The 20,691-nt window shown below is 37.6% G+C and overlaps 1 protein-coding gene across 1 annotated transcript in view; it reads left to right on the top strand.

The window, feature by feature from the left end:
* The window catches only part of Usp45 (ubiquitin specific peptidase 45), a 62,537-nt gene extending 46,901 nt beyond the window's left edge, over positions 1 to 15,636 (top strand). Inside the window, exons 12-18 of the mRNA XM_042679610.1 lie at positions 82 to 138; positions 444 to 587; positions 2,964 to 3,633; positions 5,343 to 5,440; positions 10,273 to 10,359; positions 14,033 to 14,186; positions 14,994 to 15,636. Coding sequence (XP_042535544.1) covers positions 82 to 138; positions 444 to 587; positions 2,964 to 3,633; positions 5,343 to 5,440; positions 10,273 to 10,359; positions 14,033 to 14,186; positions 14,994 to 15,124 — 1,341 coding nt within the window. The 3' untranslated portion in view covers positions 15,125 to 15,636. The remainder of the gene's footprint in view (positions 1 to 81; positions 139 to 443; positions 588 to 2,963; positions 3,634 to 5,342; positions 5,441 to 10,272; positions 10,360 to 14,032; positions 14,187 to 14,993) is intronic.
* Positions 15,637 to 20,691: the final 5,055 nt, after the last annotated feature.

Here is a 20,691-nt window from a genome sequence, read left to right on the forward strand (position 1 = left end):
TTGATTAGTTTGCATCTTTTAAAAAATAAAATGACTACACTTGAATTCTAACTGAAGTTCTCAATCTGTTTTCTTTTTAAGATCTCCACAGTAAAAGATCCTTTCATTGATATTTCACTTCCTATAATAGAAGAAAGGGTAAGAAAACAAAAGGAATCATAAGGATTTTTTTGAAGAACTTTTATTTATTCATTCATTTATTTAGTGACCATATTTATTTGTGGAACATAATATTAGATATCTGAACATCACATTTTACATGTTACTGAGTTTGCTATAGTTCTTGTTTTCAGAAAATTAAATCCTTATGCTTTCTATTTTTATGAATCAAAGTTAAACAAATCATCTTTTTATTTTTTCAAGTGTGTTAGAGATTTTTTTTAAAGACAATATCCAGCATTTATTTGCTAAATTTATTTGTTGTATATATTATATCTATATAGGTTTCAAAACCTGTACTTTCTGGGAAAATGAACAGATGTAGAAGTTTACAGGAGGCAGATCATGACCAGCACCGGGACACAGTCGCTGTGCAGAGTACTCAGCAGCCCAGAGCTGCCAGGAAGCAGTCCTCAGCTAAGGATAAGGTAGGACTCACATTTGTTATACACCTGTTTTTTAATTCTTTTTCATAAAGAAAAATCTTATACATTTACAAGTTGAGAAAATCAAATAATTAATACCCATATTTCTAGTTTGTTTTTTGTTTTTTTTTTTTTGGTGGTAGTGATGGTATTGGGGTTTGAACTCAGGGCCTTATACTTATTAAGGAGGCCATCGCCGGAGCCCTCCCCCCAGCCCTCCATACTCCCATCTCACCTTCATAATTATCAACTCAGCAAATCATGCTTTCACTTTATCACTCTCTCTACTCCAGATTATTTTGAAATAAATCCAAAATCTACTGTCACGATACAATCTAAAGGATCTTCTTTAGGAGCTGGGGATATAGTTCAGTGGGAGAGTACTTTCGTAGCATACTCAAGGTTCTGAATTTAATACAGAAATCTCAGAAAAGTATTTAAAAATAAAGATACTCTGTGTAAAAGCATAGTACCATCATAATGATAAAAGTTGGGTACCAGATAAGGAATTTAGTGCTTTGTGTTTGCTAACATGCACTGTACCAGTTGAACTACACCCAGTAAACAAAAGGAAGAGAAACATTTCCTGCTTTCTATGAAGGACAGGAAAGTCAATACACAGGCCTGCTAGTTTTTTTTTTTGTTGTTGTTGTTGTTTTTTTGGGTCCAGTCGTGGGGCTTCAACTCTGGGCCTGGGCACTGTCCTCAGCTCGTCAGCTCAAGGCTAGCGTTCTACCACTTGAGCCACAGCACCACTTCCAGCTTTTTTCTTTTTGCTTATGTGGTGCATGCCTCAGGCATGCAAGGCAAGCGCTCTACCACTGAGCCACCTTCGCAGCCCCTGGCCTGCTAGTTTTTGAGATAGGTTCTGACCAATTTTTTTTTCCCCCAGTTGCTTAGGAAATGGAAAGCTATCAATCCACATTATTCTTCACTTAAAAAAAAATTTTGTATGCAAAATGATCAATACTGATTTGACAAATTGACACATACAAAATTTAAATTACTCTTTTAGTAACTGAGGCCTCAAAGTGTCAAGACTGTACAAAATGGACACTCAGTAATCATTGGGATTTTTTATTTTTTATTCTTTTTGTGCTTGTACTAGGGCTTGAACTCAGACTCTGGCACTGTCCCTTAGCTTTTTCACTCAAGCCACAAATAGAGCTCAGGCTTTTTGGTGGCTAACTGGAGATAAAGAATTTCATAGACTTTCCTGCTGGAGCTAGCTTCTAACTGTAATCCTCAGATATTGTCCTCCTGAGTAGCTAGGATTACAGGCATGAGCCACTGGCCCCTGGCCCTTTGAGAATTCCTTGAGACAAAATAAAAGAGATACATTTCTTCTTGGAATATTTTTATCTGCCCTACATTTTTAAGATTTAAAATGAATTTTCCTTTCATTATTTAACTGTGTGTATAACAAAAAAAGAAGCTCCTTCCATCTTTTAAAATCGATAATAAGACATACATGCTGATCTGCTAGTAAAATAGTGAGATTAAGTGAATGGATAATTCTCTTCACTGTCAAACTTAGGTTATTTTACCTCTGTTACACAGTCAACAAGAAACAGTTGCGCTAACTATGATTTAAAAACCTAGCTGGGTGCTAGTGACTCATGCCTGTAATCCTAACTACTCAGAGGCTGAGATCTGAGGATCATTCTTTGAAGCCAGCTCCAGCAAGGAAGTCTCTGAGACTCTTATCCCCAGTTAGCCACCAAAAATCAATTCAGGCCTCAGTACACACACACACACACACACACACACACACACACACACACACACACACACACACACACACACACACACACACACACACACACACACACACACACACACACACACACACACACACACACACACACACACACACACACACACACACACACGGCAACCATCAATACAATCATGAGACAGCTTGAAATGTATTAATTTTTCTTGTGTTTAAAAAATACATAGTACATTTTCAAATTATAAAATTCATGTACGAAAAGATTTACGTTTTCTTCATAACCCTGGGTTCCAAAAATGTTTTTCCCTTCCACAAAAACAGGTGACCACTGTTGTTTGTTCCCAAATAAAGTTTTAGTTTTAACTTTTTGTTTTTGTCTTTTCTTTTTTGGTACTGGGGATCAAACCCAGGATATTTACCGTGGTAGGCAAGTGCTTTGCCACTGAACTACATACCAGCTCAGTTATAGTTTTAAATTAGAACTCTTTGTTAGTATATTTTCTGTTGATCTTAGTTTAGGTAGATTTTGGAAATGGATGTCATAGAAAGCATGTTTAATAGTTATAGAACAATTAAATAGGACTTTCAGTTTATTTTCAGTAAGGTCACAGATTCTTTTCTTTGTGAACACTGCCAATTTACAGAATCAAGGAATTACTAGCAGAAAACATGGAAGAAAATTATCACCTGGAGAAAACTCTGCTGTTATATATGAGAATAATGAAGTCCTCCAAAGGAGTGGGGAATCATCAGCCTTTGCAAGCATTGAGAGTACTGCAAGGTCTCTGACAGAAAGCCCTACAGATGGCAGTGACAAAGCGGCAAGCAATTCTGAATCTAGCGCTGATGCTGACAGTGAGGCTTCAGAATCGGAAAGCACTTCCCGGAAGAGCAAGCTGCCTAGATCCCATGGTGAAGCCCATGGGCACACACATAGGCACCGTCAGCTGCTGCCATCACCTGAACTGCCACATTCCAAGACTGACAGTGGAGATGAGGGAATAGCTCAAGCAATTTCTGACCTTCGATTGAACAACACTGCAACTGGAGATAGAGATTTTGACAGAGAAAATCATCCCCTTAATGGTCCAAACAACCTATGTCTTCCAGATAGGAAACATATGAGGCCTCACAGTCCCCAAAATGCTTTTCAGACTCTTTCTCAGAGCTATGTAACTACTTCCAAAGAATGTTCAATTCAGTCCTGTCTCTACCAGTTTACATCTATGGAATTACTAATGGGTAATAATAAGCTTCTCTGTGAGAATTGTACTCAAAAGAAGCAGAAATACTTAAAGGAAAGCAGTTCTGCAGGTACATGTTTATCTTAACTTGTTTTTATATTATTTTGAAAGATCATCAGTGAGTAGTGGGCTATAGATTTCCACAGGGAGGAGCCTGCAAGTCAGTCAGTGTCTCAGGAATGGTCTTATTCATGTTTGTGCCTTAGCCATTTAAGATACTGGCTGAGCAGATTACATTTCCAGTAGATTTTTGTGGAATTAAATTGAAGAGTAAGAGGTACATATCTCAGCCTTGAAAGTCCTACTCCAGAATCCTCCCCCCCCCCCCCCTCAGTCCAGTCCTGGGGCTTGAACTGAGGGCCTGGGCACTGTCTCTGAGCTTCTTTTGCTCTAGGCTGGCACTCTACCACTTAAGCCACAGTGCTACTTCCAGCATTTTTTGTTTATGTGGTATTGAAGAATCAAACCCAGTGTTTCATGTATACTAGGTAAGCACTCTACCACTAAGCCACATTCCCAGCCCTACTCCACAATCTTAATTGAAGGAACTAGCTATCCAAAACTTTATCCCTAAAGGGTACAGGCATATCGCTAATGAAATTAATGGCTAGATTGATGACAATCTCAATCCACAAATGCCTTAATCAAATGCAAAGCATACTTACTGTGCCTACCTTTTTCTTTTGGTGAAGTTAAAGAGATCAAGAGATGATTGCCATATTGGAAAAAATGGTTGAGTTCCCAAGAAGTTGGGGGCATTTGATGCCCCATGGGTCACAGGAGGAAGTCTAAGGGTCAGTCAGGAGGCAGAGATTAGAGAAAAAGGTAACTGGGCAAGAACTTTATTGTGATTATGGAGGGGAGGATTGGGTGAGGCTGATTAAAGGAGGCCTAGGAATGGTTACTTGGATAATGTTAGTGGGTTCTAGGACATAGAGGCTGTCCTGAATTACCTGGTACTTGGCGCTGGAGTGATAGGGCAGATAGATCATGACCCAAAGTATAAGAACCCAGTTAATAAGGCTGTTGGGATCAAGGTCTTGGCAGAGTGGGTTCTATATGAAAGGTACACTTAAGTCGATTGCTATTCCTAGAAATTAGAAAGCCCGAGGTAGGATTGACTCTCCAATATGAGCAAGGCCATGGATATAAAAACATCAGAATAAAGACATACTTCATGCACTAGTAATTAAAGAAATGGCTAGATGGGAGAAGAAATATCCATTTACATGAATCCAAGTTAAATATGCAGTTGTTTATATTCAAATCCTATCATAAATCCTTTGTAACTACTTTTGCTGAAATGTTCTATGAATCCCCATGGTGTAGATTCTCCCTTTGCTGCAATGAGTAAGTAGGAGACCTAACTTCTGAAACCATTAAATGAGCTCAGTCAGTAGAGAGCTAGCCAATGAGCAAAAGCAGCAGGTTGTACTGAATTTTGAGTCCCAGTTTGGGACCTAAAAAAAACCAAAAACAAAAAAAGAGCTTCTGGTGGCATTTGGCTGGAATGTACTGACATTAAGTTACTACCAATCTTTCCAGTTTCCAGATTTCTGCTACAAATGTCACCTTTCCTATTCTTTGTCTTTACTGTGTGCCTTTTATGAAAGCCTTTGCTTTTATTTCAGTGGAGTATTGGAAAGGAATAGAGGAACCTATCATCAGAAGTCCAATTCTATTAACATTGTACTAAAAAATGTGGAATGACGATCTCAGTGAATGTTTACTGTGTTACATGGTGGGTAAAATATAGTAACTTTATCGTTTTTTATGCAGAAAAGAAAGCAGAAGGAGTTTATACGAATGCCAGGAAGCAACTGCTCATTTCTGCTGTTCCAGCTATCCTGATTCTCCATCTTAAGAGATTCCATCAGGTAAAAAACTTCTCTGGTAGAACTTAGTCCATTCATTGTGTGTTCTGCAGAGCCCTAAGTCCTGTAAAAGGCCATCAAGTTAGAAAGTCATTTATAAAATTTAAATATTTTTCATGTGGGATTTCCTGCATTTCCACTCAAAACAGTTTATAAGACTTGGCTGATTAACAGTTTTAAGGGCAAAGGGTGTAGCTCAGTGGCAGAGCACTTGCCTAGCATATACACGAGGCCCTGAGTTCAATTCTAGTACTGCCAAAGAAATGTTTAATTCACAGTATTAGAACATTTAAGGGGGCTGGGAATGTGGCCTCGTGGTAGAGTACTTGCCTAGCATGCATGAAGTCCTCGGTCCGATTCCTCAGCACCACATAAACAGAAAATGCTGAAAGTGGTACTAGCCTTGAGCAAAAAAGCTGAAGGACAGCACCCAGACCCTGAGTTCAAGCCCCAGGAGCAGCGCGCGCACATGCATACATACACATGCATACACACACATGCATACACACACATGCATACACACATGCATACACACACATGCATACACACACACACAGGAGCAGCGCGCACATGCATACACACACATGCACACACACACACCAAAAACATAGAAGCTATTTTTTTATACTTGTTTTAAAATAATTCTAGAAACAAATAGTTTGACTGAAATTGTTACTAAAATCTGACCATAATTTAAAGCAATTGCATGTGATAAAGGAAGAATTGCAAATAAGATGGGAAGGGGACTGGACTTATCTAGTAAAGGACTTAGGGAAAAATACCTCTTGAAGAAATAAAAATTTAGAGCTTCCTCTAGATCACCATATTATTTTCTAATATATTTTAGTGCACAAAACCAATTATCAACAAGAGTAGGATGAAATTAAATGAGTATTTGCTCCTACCTCAGTGTGAGGGACTTTTCTAAGTATAAAATCCATGAAAGGAGGGGCTGGGAAGGTGGCTCAGTGGTAGAGTGCTTGCCTTGCATGCCTGAAGCCCTGGGTTCGATTCCTCAGCACCACATAAGCAAAAAGAAAAAAGCCGGAAGTGGCGCTGTGGCTCAAGTGGTAGAGCGCTAGCCTTGAGCTGAAGAGCTGAGGGACAGCGCCCAGGCCCAGAGTTCAGGCCTCATGACTGGACCCAAAATAAATAAATAAATAAATAAGTAAATAAAATCCATGAAAGGAAAAGATTGAAGTTGTCTTGTGTGTCCATAGATCAAACATAGGATCTTGTGTATACTAACTGTGCATTCTCTACTGCATTATAAACCCAACATAGATTGAAAGTTTTGATTATATAGTACAACATTCCTGCTATTGATGAGCAGGAAGAGCTTTTATTCTATATCTCACCCTATTGACCAAAAGATTAAGTTTTGGGTTTAAGTTTTGTGGGTTTTTTTTGTTTTATTTTTTGTTTTTTTTTTTTGCGGGCACTAAGGCTTGAATTCTCTGGGCCTGGGTGCTGCTGTTCCTGAGCTTATCTGGCTCAAGGCTAGCACTTTACTACTTAAGTCATAGCATCACTTTAAGTTTTTTTTTCTGAGTAGTTTATTGAAGATAAGAGTCTCATAGACTTTCCTGCCCAGGTTGGCTTTAAACCTCAATCCTCAGATTTCAGCCTCCTGAGTAGCTAGGATTTCAGGCGTGAGCCACCAGTGCCTGGCCAAGTTTTTATTTTCTATACCTCATATATAGAAAAAAGTTCTAGCATATGATTCATATCTTCTGTGATGACTGGACTTTACAGTATGTTTATTTTGGTTTTTGAGATCTCTGCTAATCACAATAAATACATTTTAAAAGTAATCATGTACATTATGAAGACAACACATTATAATTTGGTCAACATATTTTAATTTAATTTTAATTTTATTTTTTGCTGCTACTGGGGTTTGAACTCAGAGCCTGGAACATGATAGACTGGTACAACACTGGTACAATACCATGCCTCCATCTCTACTTTATCCCAGCTGTGCAAATGCCTGAGCTACAATCTGCCCACTTTTTAAGCTTACTGTTATTGCTGGGATTCTAGGCACCCATCACCAATTCCAGCTTCCCTTCTCTTCCTATCTGAAAGATGGAGTCTCTCAATCCTTTGTGTCCCAGCTATCTGGCACCACAATCTCCCCATTTTCAGCCTTTCTTGGAGCTTTGGATAACATGCACTTTCCACTGTAATCACTTATGGGCTGAGAAGGAGGCTTTGCTGACTTTTCTGCCCAGACTGATCTTGAACTGGACTCCCTCCATTCTCAGCCTCTCAAGTATCTGGATTAGGCATGAGCCATAGGCACCCAACTATAAGAACTCTTAAATACCAATAAGACAGCCAGGATCTGGTGGCTCACACCTGTAATCCTAACTAGCCAGGAGGCTGAGATTTGAGGATTGAGGTTCAAAACCAGCCAGGGCAGGAAAGTTCATGAGACTGTTAATCTCCAGGTAAATACTAAAAAAGCGGGAAGTGGAATAGCTCAAGTGTAAGAGCGCTAGCCTTGAGCAAAAGAGCTCAGGGCCATGCACAGGTCCTGAAGTCCCAAGACTGGCACAAATAAAATAAGGATCAGTAAGACAAATATGAAGATATAATATGAGTGAAGAATGACCAATTAACAGTTCTAGAAGAGGAAGTACAAATTCCAAGAAACTGAAAATAGGCCTAGCCTTCCCATCAAAAGAATTGCAAGTAAAATGACAGATTCCTTCCTTTTGTATCCTATTCAAATTAGCAAAGATATAGTAGTGCTGATAAAGATGACGTTGGGGCATAGACATTCTCGTTTATCGCCAGTGGGAATGTAAATTAACACAGTCTTCTAAAAAGTAAGTTAGAAATGGGTATCAAGAACAAGGAGTGGGCTGAGATGTAGCTTAGTAGCAAAGTACTTGCCTAGCAAGTGCAACATCCTGGGTTTGGTCCCCAGTACCAAAAAAGAAAAGACAAAACAAAACAACAACAACAAAAAGACAAGGAGTGTTTTTCAGTACAACAGTTTTTGACTAAAAATACTCCTCAGTAAATAATTCACTTCTAAGAACCTATAAGAAATAGGAAATAAACACATAAACAGAAGTGTTCTTTGTATAGATCAAGCCGAATGTAAAGCCTAATGTCCAGTGTGTAGGACACTGATTTATATTTTAATGACTGGAAAATTGGTAGTAAAAAAGACCTAATGGGCCTTTTTTCTGCATAAAGTAGGTAAAACTGTCTAAACCGTCTAGAATTAAGTTCATTGTTAAAAGGTCATTGAATTAGGCCTAAACACATTTTGACTTTTTTTTTTGTCAGTTGTGGGGTTTGAACTCAGGGCCTAGACATTGTACCTGAGCTCTTTTGCACATGGCTGGCGCTCTACCACTTTGAGCTACTTCTGGTTTTGGGGTGGTTAATTAGAGATAAGAGCATGGACTTTCCTGCCAGGCTGCCTTTGAACCGCAATCATCAGATCTCAGCCTCTTCAATAGTTAGGATTCCAGGTGTGAGCCACTGGTACCCAGCCACATTTTGACTCTTATGTTGGATATATTTCATGATAGCTGTATAGTCTGGAGCTTAAATTATGTGTGTGTGTGCATGTGTATGTGCTACTGAAGCTTGAACTCAGAGCCTCAAGCTCTTGCTTGGCTTTTTTCACTCAAGACTGGCTCTCTATCACTGGATCATGCCTCTACTTTTGGCTTTTTGCTGGTTAGTTGGAAATAGGAGCCTCGTGGACTTTCTTGCTTAAGCTGGCTTTGAACTGTGACCCTCAAATCTCAGTCTCCTAAGTAGCTAAGATTACAGGTTTGAGCTACCAGTGCCCAGCAGTAGCTTAGATTTTATCACTTAAAATTAATTTTTTGGGGGCTGGGAAGGTGGCTCAGTGGTAAAGCGCTTGCCTTGCATGCCAGAGGCCCTGGGTTCGAATCCTCAGCACCACATAAGCAAAAAGAAAAAAGCCGAAAGTGGCGCTGTGGCCCAAGTGGTAGAGCGCTAGCCTTGAGCTGAAGAGCTGAGGGACAGCGCCCAGGCCCAGAGGTCAGGCCCCACGACTGGACCCAAAAAAAAAAAAAATTAATTTTTTTGTTATGTGTTGGATAACCAGAGGGAGGATAATTATTGCCTTTATTGGTTTTGGTACAAATCCTCATGTAAAAGAACCATCTTTGTACTATCAATTTACGAAATCCAACTTTTTAACTTAGTCATAGCAACTGACTATTAGTCACGTTTATTTATTTTTTTATTTTTATTTTTTTTGGTCCAGTCGTGGGGCCTGAACTCTGGGCCTGGATGCTGTCCCTCAGCTCTTCAGCTCAAGGCTAGCGCTCTACCACTTGAGCCACAACGCTACTTCCGGCTTTTTTCTTTTTGCTTATATGGTGCTGAGGAATCGAATCCAGGGCCTCATGCATGCAAGGCAAGCGCTCTACCACTGAGCCACCTTCCCAGCCCTAGTCACATTTATTTTTGTCTATAAAAAAAAAATCTAACAGTAGCCAGGCACCAGTGGCTCATGCCTGTAATTCTAGTTACTCAGGAGGCTGAGATCTGAGGATTGTGGCTCAGAGCCAGCCCAGACAAGAAAGTCTATGAGAGTCTTATCTCCAATACACCAACACAAAACTAGAAGTGATGCTGTGGCTCAAAGTGGTAGAGCACTAGTCTTGAGCAAAAGAGCTCAGGGACAGTGTCCAGGCCTCAAGTTCAAGTCCCACAACCAACAACAACAATTTAAAAAAATATGATGCCTGGAATCTCTCTTCAATTTTAATTAGTATAGTGCCTTGGAACCAATTAAGCTTGTTAAATTAAAAAAAATATATTTTGTTTTGTTTAAGGCTGGCTTGAGTCTTCGTAAAGTAAACCGGCACGTAGATTTTCCACTTATGCTGGATTTAGCACCATTCTGTTCATCTGCTTGTAAGGTACAGTATGTTAGGATAGGTAATTAAGCTGCAAACAAATGCTTAAATCTTTATGTTGTTTATTAGGTCATGCTTCTGTGATTAAAGAAAATGTTGTTTGTAAAATAAATTTCTCTTCTAAAAGAGAATTTGAGTAAGTAAAGTCAGAAACCTGTGTCACACTTACTGCACCCAATAGGACTTTTGTCCTTTGGGAGAAAAATGAGTAAGACACTAGGCATGATGACTATGAAGATACAAGCTGCTTGTAAATGCTGTTAGAAGATGAAGGTTGCTGTAAGAAGTGAGCAGGTTTGGTGCCTTACCTTGTTCTTGTGTTTAATCTGCATAATGAGCAGTTTTAGCATAGGTATGGATTTTTGGCAAGTCAACACAATGCATTTTTATGCCATTTCATGTATAATACTGAGAGTGGTATACGTGTCTACTGAGTATGATACTTCACAATTCTTAATATCTTACTAATAGAAAATAGAAAGCAGACTGCTTTATAATTGCTTATACTTACTTGTACATAAGAATTGTATAGATGGAACTGATGGCTTTTCTTGATGAAACCAAGCAGTTTTAGGGTAATAAGGTGTCCTGTTCATGCTTAGTAGCTAAAATCCGTATCTTGTGGTATGCTATAGGATTTTGTCTTGCTTGTTTGGGGTTTTGCTGTTACTATTTTGTGTGTATGGTACTAAGGTTTGAACTAAAGGCCCTTGTACTTTCTAGAAACCTCTAATGCTTGAACCTTACCTCCAGCCCTTTTTACTTTTTTCAGATAGAGTCCAGTGTTTTTTTGTCTAGGTTAACCTCACCAGGCACTGAGCCTACCTATGCCTACCACATAGTAGGGTTACAGGCTGCAGCTTTGTGTCACTTACTATCTTGGGTTTGTTTTGGTTTTTTTTTGGACATAGGGTCTTGTTAACATTTTGCCCTAGGCTGGCCTATAACTGCAATCCTCCCGATCTCTGCCTCCCAAGTAGCTGAGATTGCAGGTATGAGTCACCAGCCCAATAGAATGCTTCTTGAAGTGAACATACCTTCAGTGTGGTTTCCAGTTTATCTAATTTATTTGCTATAGAATACCAGTACTGTCAATCATTAACATTCATTATTCCTAAAATTTGATAATGTAAATAATAATGAAGCTTACTAAGTTCAATGTTAACTTTATGAGATCATTACATTTGTTAAAAACGAAATTTCTAACATATACAAAATAGAAAGAACATGAACCTCCAGTCCTAAAACTTGAGAGCTATGGCCAGTCTTTCCCCATTCATTTTTTTTTTTTTGGGGGGGTCTGGTCGTGGGGCCTGAACTCTGGGCCTGGGCGCTATCCCTCAGCTCTTCAGCTCAAGGCTAGCACTCTACCACTTGAGCCACAGTGCCACTTCCGGCTTTTTTCTTTTTGCTTATGTGGTGCTGAGGAATCGAACTCAGGGTCTCAGGCATGCAAGGCAAGCGCTTTAACCACTGAGCCACCTTCTCAGCCCCGAGTCTTTCCCCATTCACATATTCCTCTCCTCCATACTATAGTATTATTTTAAGGCAAATATTGGCACAATTTCACCCATAAACATTGCATCATGTAGCTATAGAATACAAAAATTACCTTTACTGTTTCTTTGTTAGTTTGTGACAATGTCTCACTCCGTGGTTTAGGAATGGCTTAAATTTATATTCCTCCTGCTTTAGCTTCTTGAGTTCTGGGACAAGCATAAAACCTTATTCTCAAATAGCTAAAACTAAAAGTACTGGAAGCATGCCTCAGTTGATAGAATGCCTATCTCTAGTCAGCAGGAGACACTTAGTTCAACCTCCATTACAGCCGAATTAAAAAAACAAAACCAAACAAAAAACAGAATGGTGACATTATAATATTGGCACTTCTTTATTTATTAGCTAGAATATTTTTATATAAAGAGAAATTTCCTTGTTTGGTTACTTAATATATAATTCTTATACATAATGCAGAATAACAAGTTGACTCCAAATTAGTTTTCAAACTAATTATCTGGTACTGATGGCTCATGCCTATAATCCTAGCTATTCAGGAAGATGAGCCCTGGAAAGATCACAGACTCCATCTTCAATTAACCAGTGAAATGTCAATGTGGCTAAAGTGGTAGAATGCACAAAAGCTAGCTGAGCAAGTACCTGAGGCCCTGAGTTCTAGCTCTGATACTGGCACGCACATGCAAACACCATAATAGTAGTAAGTTACCAGTAGTATCCTCTATTTATCATTATTTATGGATTTATCATTATTTTATAATTTATCATTATTATTAGTGGATTTAAATATACTAACTACATTTTTAAGTTTGCTACATTAGTCTTTTTGTTCATTCTCTAATATACTAGTTTAATGTGTTAATAGTTGATCACTGAAAGACACATGACCCTGCTAGTCCCTCTAATAAGAGTTATGCCATCATTGAATGTTTCATTTGTGTAATTTTTCATTTTTATCATTTAAAAATTTTCCTTTATAGAGGTTGCTTTTTTAATAACTGTGAAAGTATAGTTATTATATCAAATATACTAAAAAAGATAAGAAGTCTGATTTTTATCTGTGTCTATGCTATTTATTTCCTTCCTTTTATAAATAACCATTTAAAAATATGGCTTATTCATGCTTGTTTTCAAAGTATAAGCAGATGTGTATGTATATATGTATATGTGTGTATGTATATTTGTTTCATCCCCCTTGAATAGCTTAAATAATGATTACTTACTCTGTGAATTCAGTTTTTTTTAATATTCTATCTTTTCCTGAACATTATATCCTAGAGATTATTTAGGGATAGTGTACATTATATTTTTCTTGTCCTGTCTGACCTCATCCTGCCCCACCCTGCTCTATCCCTTCTTTTCTTTTTTTGTGAAGTTCAGGATTGAACTCATGCTAACCACTGAGCTACCTCAGCCCCCTATTTCATTTACAGACACCATACATAATATATTGTGTCCATGTGTTATAGTTTATTTAACCAGTTCTTAATTTATGGGCATTTGAGTTTATTCCAGTCATATGATGTTAAAAATAATCCTGCAACTAATAGTTTAGTTTTTTTACATTTGCTCATGTAGTTGTGGGATAAAATCCTAGAATTGGGATTGACAAATACAAGGATGAGAGAGAGAAAGAAAGAGAGAGAGAGAGATAAAAGGTCACTAGAGAACATGAAATACCACTGCATAAGAGGATACCCCTTTGAATTCCCACATGCAGTCTCTGCAATCACTCCTTTTATAGTACTGATCAGCCACAGAGGAACTTCTCCAGCTTTTGCATTTTCCCAGCTTAGTAGTATGGGGAAGTAATTCAGTCATTACATTTTGTTTTTTGTGTGTCAGTACTAGGCTTAAACTCAGGGTCTAGAGCTCGAACTTAGCCTTTGCTCTCAAGGATGGCACTCTACCACTTGAGACACACCTTCACTTCTGTCTTCTTGCTGGTTAGTTGAAGATAAGATATTAAGATTTGTCTGCCTGGGTTGGTTTTGAACTTTATGTCTTAGATCTCAACCTCATGAGTAATTAGGTTTACAGGTATGAGCCACTAGTACCTGGCTAATAATTCATTCATCTTCTTTAAGCAGTATGTGCATAACTTTTTGTCACAGCATTTCACTAGCTGTTACTAAAACTGATTTTTCTCTCTGTTTCAAAGAATGTAAATATGGGAGACAAGGTTCTTTATGGTCTGTATGGCATAGTGGAACACAGTGGCTCTATGAGAGGAGGTCATTACACTGCTTATGTGAAAGTGAGAGTTCCCTGCAGGAAATTACCAGAACAGACCACTGGGAGGAAAAATGTGCCCGGTATGCCATCCTAAGTGTATTTTATTCTTAACAAAATATGTAAATCTGGTTGTTCTTTTGGAAGATGAGATATTATTTATTTATTTATTTATTTATTTTTTGGGTCCAGTCGTGGGGCCTGAACTCTGGGCCTGGGTGCTGTCCCTCAGCTCTTCAGCTCAAGGCTAGCGCTCTACCACTTGAGCCACAGCGCCACTTCCGGCTTTTTTCTTTTTGTTTATATGGTGCTGAGGAATCGAACCCAGGGCCTCAGGCATGCAAGGCAGGCGCTCTACCACTGAGCCACCTTCCCAGCCCAGAGATATTAAAAAGTATCTCACTTCGTTAATGTTAAGTAAGAGTTCGCTTTAAGTACTTCTTAATCTTAATTTTCGTAAGACTGAATTCTTCTAATAAGTAGGGTGTGAGGTGACACAGCATTTCAGAGTAATGAAATGAACACAAAAAATAATACACAATTTTTTGAAGACATACCAGGTCTTCAAAATAGACAGGAGTTAAGAGTTAGAAATTTGCTTGCTGTGCTTAGGGATGATCAAATTAACTTCATTATTTTTCCCCTTTAATTTTTTTTCTGAACAATTAAGTATTTACAAGGCTAATATTTCACTAGTTAAAAATGTTAGTAACTGGAAATAATTACTAATTATTCCCATAATATTTGTAAAAAAGATTAACCCAAGAAAATGATTGACCAAAGAAAGAACAGTAAGACCTAGCAAGTACTGTGTAATGAATATGTTGGTGTTTGCATTTAGGGAATATAAGGAATACTTGTTGTAAAATTGTACTCTTTTGTGTCCTTAGGTTTGAAAGAACTTGCCAGTGAGGCAGGAGGCCACTGGGTCTACGTCAGTGACACTTACGTGCAGGTGGTTCCAGAATCAAGAGCACTGAGTGCACAAGCTTATCTTCTTTTTTATGAAAGAATTTTATAGTTATTTATTACTTGCTAACGGCAATGATTATTTAGCTCACTTTTATTTGAATGCTGCAACGGGAACTATAATATGTAATGTGCCTTGGTATTCTCTCTTCTGTAGGATCAGCATGACCTTCAAAGGCTCCTTAGCATTTTCACCATTTTTGTGAATCCTTTTAATGTAAATTAAATTTACTCAGTGCTTTCAAGTTTATATTTCTGAATGTAAAAACAAGATTTATTTCATGTTATGAGGGACAAAAATATCAAAACTGACAATAGTAAGAGAATTTTCTTTATGATATGGCTCATTATTACAAGCATTCAGAAAGGATGCTGGCTTAATGAAATTATTCCTTAATGATACTCTTTTCTCATTAAGATACTGCTTTTCTGATCTCCTGTAGTATATCCTATGCCATTATTTACTTTTAATGTTTTAGTCTTTTTAGCCTTAACCTTATTCTGAGCAGTTGTAATTAACATTTTATGTATTTGTTATTTTTGTAATAAACATCAAATTTATAACCATAGAAGAAATTATTTATCCATGAACCACTCCACTTAAAAAATCATCTCAGGGCTAATAGTGGTATATGTGTAATATTGTTTGGGACACATTACTGTAACTATATGGAATAATGCCTAATGTTATGCACTTACCTTCTCATATTTTATATGACGCAGCCATATAAAAGGTATCACTATAATTTTGATAGTGTGAATTTTTCAAGTAATAAATTGATTCCCTCGTGCTTCGACGTTTTAAGATTATTCAAACATTTCATAAATAAACCATTTGCAGCCTATTCATGGTAGAGTTAAATATAATCTGCAAGTGGTTGGCCAAAGGCAAAATGTAATTATAGATAATTTATACATGAAAATTGGTAAATAGAAGTTGATAATCCAGTTGGGACCATGGGAACCTCTGAAGTCTCGTTACCAAATTATATTTGTAAATAAATGATAGTTATATTCTTATACAAGGAAATATAATACAATTTCTACTTCTGTCTTTCAATAAATGTAGTTTCAGGATGTAGAGATCACTTTTGTCTTCAGTAATTTAAAAGGTTATGTGGACTTAATTGGGCACAGAGCTGGCATTTTGGTTTTCATTAAAAAAAATTATTGTTATAAAGGATGATGTACAGAGGGGTTCCAATTACATAAGTCAGAAAATGAGTACATTTCTTTTTGGACAATGTCACCCTTTCCCTCACTCTTTGGCACTTTGGTTTTCTAAGTAATTAAATAGTGGCAAAACATTTATTTATTTATTTATTGTGCCTGTCTTGGGACTTGAACTGAGCCTAGGTGCTGTCCCTGAGCTGCTTTTGTTCAAGGCTAGCTCTCTATTACTTGAGCCATAGCCCACTTCTAGCCTTTATTTAGGTTTTTAAAGCAGCTTATTGGAGTTGAGTGTCTCAGGGACTTTTCTGCCCAGACTGGCTTTGAACAGTGATCTCAGATCTCAGCCTCCTGTTCCTAGGATTACAAGTATGAGCCACTGGTGCCCCTAGAATATAACAAAGTCGTCAAGACTTAGCATGAGAAATATTACTATTATTACTATTCAATTTTAAAAAAGAATATCTACTTCACTGTCATAGTATTAAATCAAAACATTACTATGTGGTCCAAGTTTCCTCTCATTAATGCCAGTGATTGATGACAGGAAGCATTAGATGAGTGTGCAGAAAGTGAGGACAGGACAAGAATAGTGACTATAAGATAATATGGGGAAAATATTGAAGATTGATGGTTTTTAACATCCAAGTGTATATCCATTATCAAGGTTAACAGTGCTACCTTTTGATATATGGATGAGTAGAATTGTGATTGGTGTTAAGATGGAACTAGCCTACAAAATGCAGAGTTTTAAAATGTCATTGCACAAATTCTATTTTTAGAATTGTTGAAATTGCTGTTGAGATTTAAGTAGTAGTGTTTTCTTGATTTTTAACAGTGAAAATGAAGAAATACATCTTTGTTATCTGCTTTGGTTAGTAAGGGGAAATTTTAATCTGTAAACAATGAAGGTTTCAGTGTCAGAGCAATTAATCTGTGTGTGTGTTTGTGTGTGTGTGTGTGTGTGTGTGTGTGTGTGTGTGCGTGTGCAACAACCAGTCCTGGGGCTTGAACTCAGGGCCTGCGTGCTGTCCCTGAGCTTGTAAGCTCAAGGTTAGTGCTGTACCACAGCCCAACTTCTGGCTTTTTTGTTAACTGGAGATGAGAGTCTCATGGGCTTTCCTGCCAGGGCTAGCTTCAAACCTCAGTCCTCAGATCTTAGCCTCCCAAGTAGCTGGGATTCCAGGCAGTGATTAATTTTTTGAAAAAAATTAAATTTCCTCAGTCAGCTCAGCCTACTTGGAAGTAGCAGCTGTCAGCTCTCCCTCAAGCAATTTATTGTTCTAGAAATCTCATATCTTTTAAAGAAGTACACACTTCTCAAGGAAAAAGAACCTGTTTTTTTTTTTAAAATACATGTCTAGATAGATACCTATATTCACCAGGCATTATGTACTATGGTGACATCATTTTATCATCTTTAAAAATGGAAAGACCTGGGGCTGGGAATGTGGCTTAGTGTAACAGTGCTTGCCTAGCAATGCATGAAGCTCTGGGTTCAATTTCTCAGTACCACATAAAAAGAAAAAGCTGGAAATGGAGCTGTGGCTCAGGTGGTATAGTACTAACTTTGAGCAAAAAGAAGCCCAGGGCCAGTGCTTAGGCCCGTTCAAGCCACAGGGCTGGCAAAAAAAAAAAAAAGATGGAAATACCTGTATGATCTATATAGTTTAGATATTATTTTACCAGAAGTGTGCAAATAAGATATTTTTTATTTTCAATTCCTTAGTGTTATATGAGCTGATTTTGAAATCTAGTTTTTATGGCCTAAAGTGTATAAACACTTTTTTCTTGGTCTCTGAAAAATCGTAAAACAACTGATTTTTAATACCCAGGGATTTTCTAAATAGTACATGAAGCATACTGAATTGCACATGAGTTTGCATTTATTTTTTTTGTTTTGATTTTGAAATTTTCCAAAGTACATTTGCAGGGATTTCTTAAATTGTGAGGCTACAGTAATAACAGTAGTTCAGGAAACTGTACAGGTAAATGAGAATGTTTACAGACCATCAGTGCAACTACATGATGTTTAACTGAATGAATTTAATAAGTCAAACCCAGAAGTTTCACTAGTTCTGTTTAGAAACTGGTTTACAGGGTATGTATAGCCCTTCTTAGTCCCTTAGCTTTTCCATGTATAAAATGATAATGTTTTGATTATGTGCCAATTATACAAATATTTGACATAACCACATATATACATACACTTAAAATTTTGTCATACAATGCTTTAAAAATTATATGAAGACCACCTTTTTAGGTAGCCTAAAAGAGTGGTCATTGATATCAATTCAGAGTTGATTCAGAGCTAGTTTACTATATATAGTAGCTCTTAACTTTGCATGTGTGATGACTTTAGTCAGTGGTTTTATGACGTAGTTGAATAAAATAGCTGTAAAATATATTACCCTCATATTTTTTGCAGTACAGACGGACATCCTGCGTACTTCTCTTGGCTTGATATTTATATTTTTCTGCATGACACCTGATCATATAAGCATAAATGAAATATGTGCAATAAAATTGAGCCGTTAGATAATGGAATCTTGTCCATTATTAAGAAAGACTTTCTATATTTAAAATGTTCTTGTTCATATAGAAATAAGTTCAAATCTCCTTAAAAGATATGAATATATTTTCAATTTTGAGTGTCATTCTACTGTTGTCTTTTTTGCAGTGTTTTTAGATAATAGCTATGTAACTTATTGAGTTATTTTGGTGTTATAAGCATCATAATAAATATTAAATTCTTATTTTCCTTGTAAGATTGAGAGTTTTTTCATACATGTTATAGACAATGTTTTAATATTATATTTGCATTTTTTAGTCCCCTTTGCAACAGTATCATGCAGTATCAACAGACTTTATTTCCTGCAGTTCTAGAGGATGGAAAGTTCAAGATTAAGGCACCAACAGAGTCAGTGTCTGGTGAGGGCCAGCACAGTCCTCATTGTTTCTTCGCGTGGTTAAAGGGACAAGGGAGTTTTATGAAGGCATAAACCTTGTTATGAGGCTCTTCTCTCATTACCTACTTTCCCTAAGACTCTGCTTCCACATGCCCTGGCAGGAGGTGTTAACTTCACTCTGTAACATCTTAGTTGTATTCTAAATATTCTCCATTTTTTAGAAATGCATATCTGAAAATAAAATATATGCACATATGAAGTACCATAGGGAAACTTCTTGGTACAATAAATCACATGCATTAAAGAAGTTGTAAGAAATTTAAACAGGCTGTGATGGAGGTGGGCACCAGCAGGACGGGAGGACAAAGAAAGGAATATGGTTGATGTAATTTATTTGCATGTATGAGAATGAAACCTATTGGCATTGGTGTGTGTGTGTGTGTGTGTGTGTGTGTGTGTGTGTGCTGGTTCTGGGGCTTGACTCAGGGTCTGGGCAACATCCTTGAGCTTCTTTTGCTCAAGGCTTGCGCTTTGCTTTACCATTTAAGGCACAGCTCTACTTCGGGCTTTTTTTGGTGATGATTAGGAAATAAGAGTCTCAAGAACTTTACTGGGCTGGCTTCAAACTTTGATCCTCTTCCTGAATAAGATTACAGGCATAAGCCACCAGGATCAAGATATTGTGATTGTTTTCAGATGAGTGGGGAAGGAAAGAGTGTTAGAGGGAGTTAGATTGGTCTTGATACATTGTATTCATGTATTCATTCACAAGGGATGAAACTCCCCTTGAAAACTAATAAAGTTATTCTAATAAAAATGATTAAAAGTCTGGGATAGTGGCTGGGTGGTAGAGTGCTTGCCTTGCATGCATGAGGCCGTGGGTTTGATTCCTCAGCACCACATAAGCAGAAAAAGCTGGAAGTGGAACTATGGTTCAAGTGGTAGAGCGCTAACCTTGAGCTGAAGAGCTGAGGGACAGCGCCCAGGCCCAGAGTTCAGGCCCCATCACTGCCCGCCCCCCCTCAAAAAAAAAATAATCCTAGCAACTCAGAAGGCTTAAGATCTGAGGACTTATAGTTCAAAGCCAGTCCAGGCAGGGAAGGCCATGAGACTCATTTCCAATAAACTACCCAAAAAACTGTAAGTTGAGCTGTGGCTCAAGTGATAAGAGTGCTACCCTTAAGCAAAGAAACTCAGGAACAGTGCCCAAGCACTAAGTTTAAGCCCCACACTCAAATTTAACCCAGATCCTCAGGTTTCATCCTTTCGGACATTTTCAAAATTCTTGAGTTATTTAGACAAAGTCATTTATTAGGAAGTATTTTACCTGCATTAACTCTTTTGGGTCATGATACTCTTTGAGGGTATGCTGAAAGTTATTTAAATATATTTTTATTATGCAATCATTGAATAAGTTTATAACTGTTAATGGGGTTGGCAGTAGGGCTACAGAAGTGAAAGCTAGAAATGAGGAAATAGTCTAAAATGAGTAAGGGGAAAGGATGGCAAATGCTAACAGTATGGAGAAAGCAAACAATAT

This window comes from Dipodomys spectabilis, unplaced genomic scaffold (assembly GCF_019054845.1).
Source record: "Dipodomys spectabilis isolate Male_0828 unplaced genomic scaffold, ASM1905484v1 ptg000053l, whole genome shotgun sequence".
Classification (NCBI taxonomy): Eukaryota; Metazoa; Chordata; class Mammalia; order Rodentia; family Heteromyidae; genus Dipodomys; species Dipodomys spectabilis.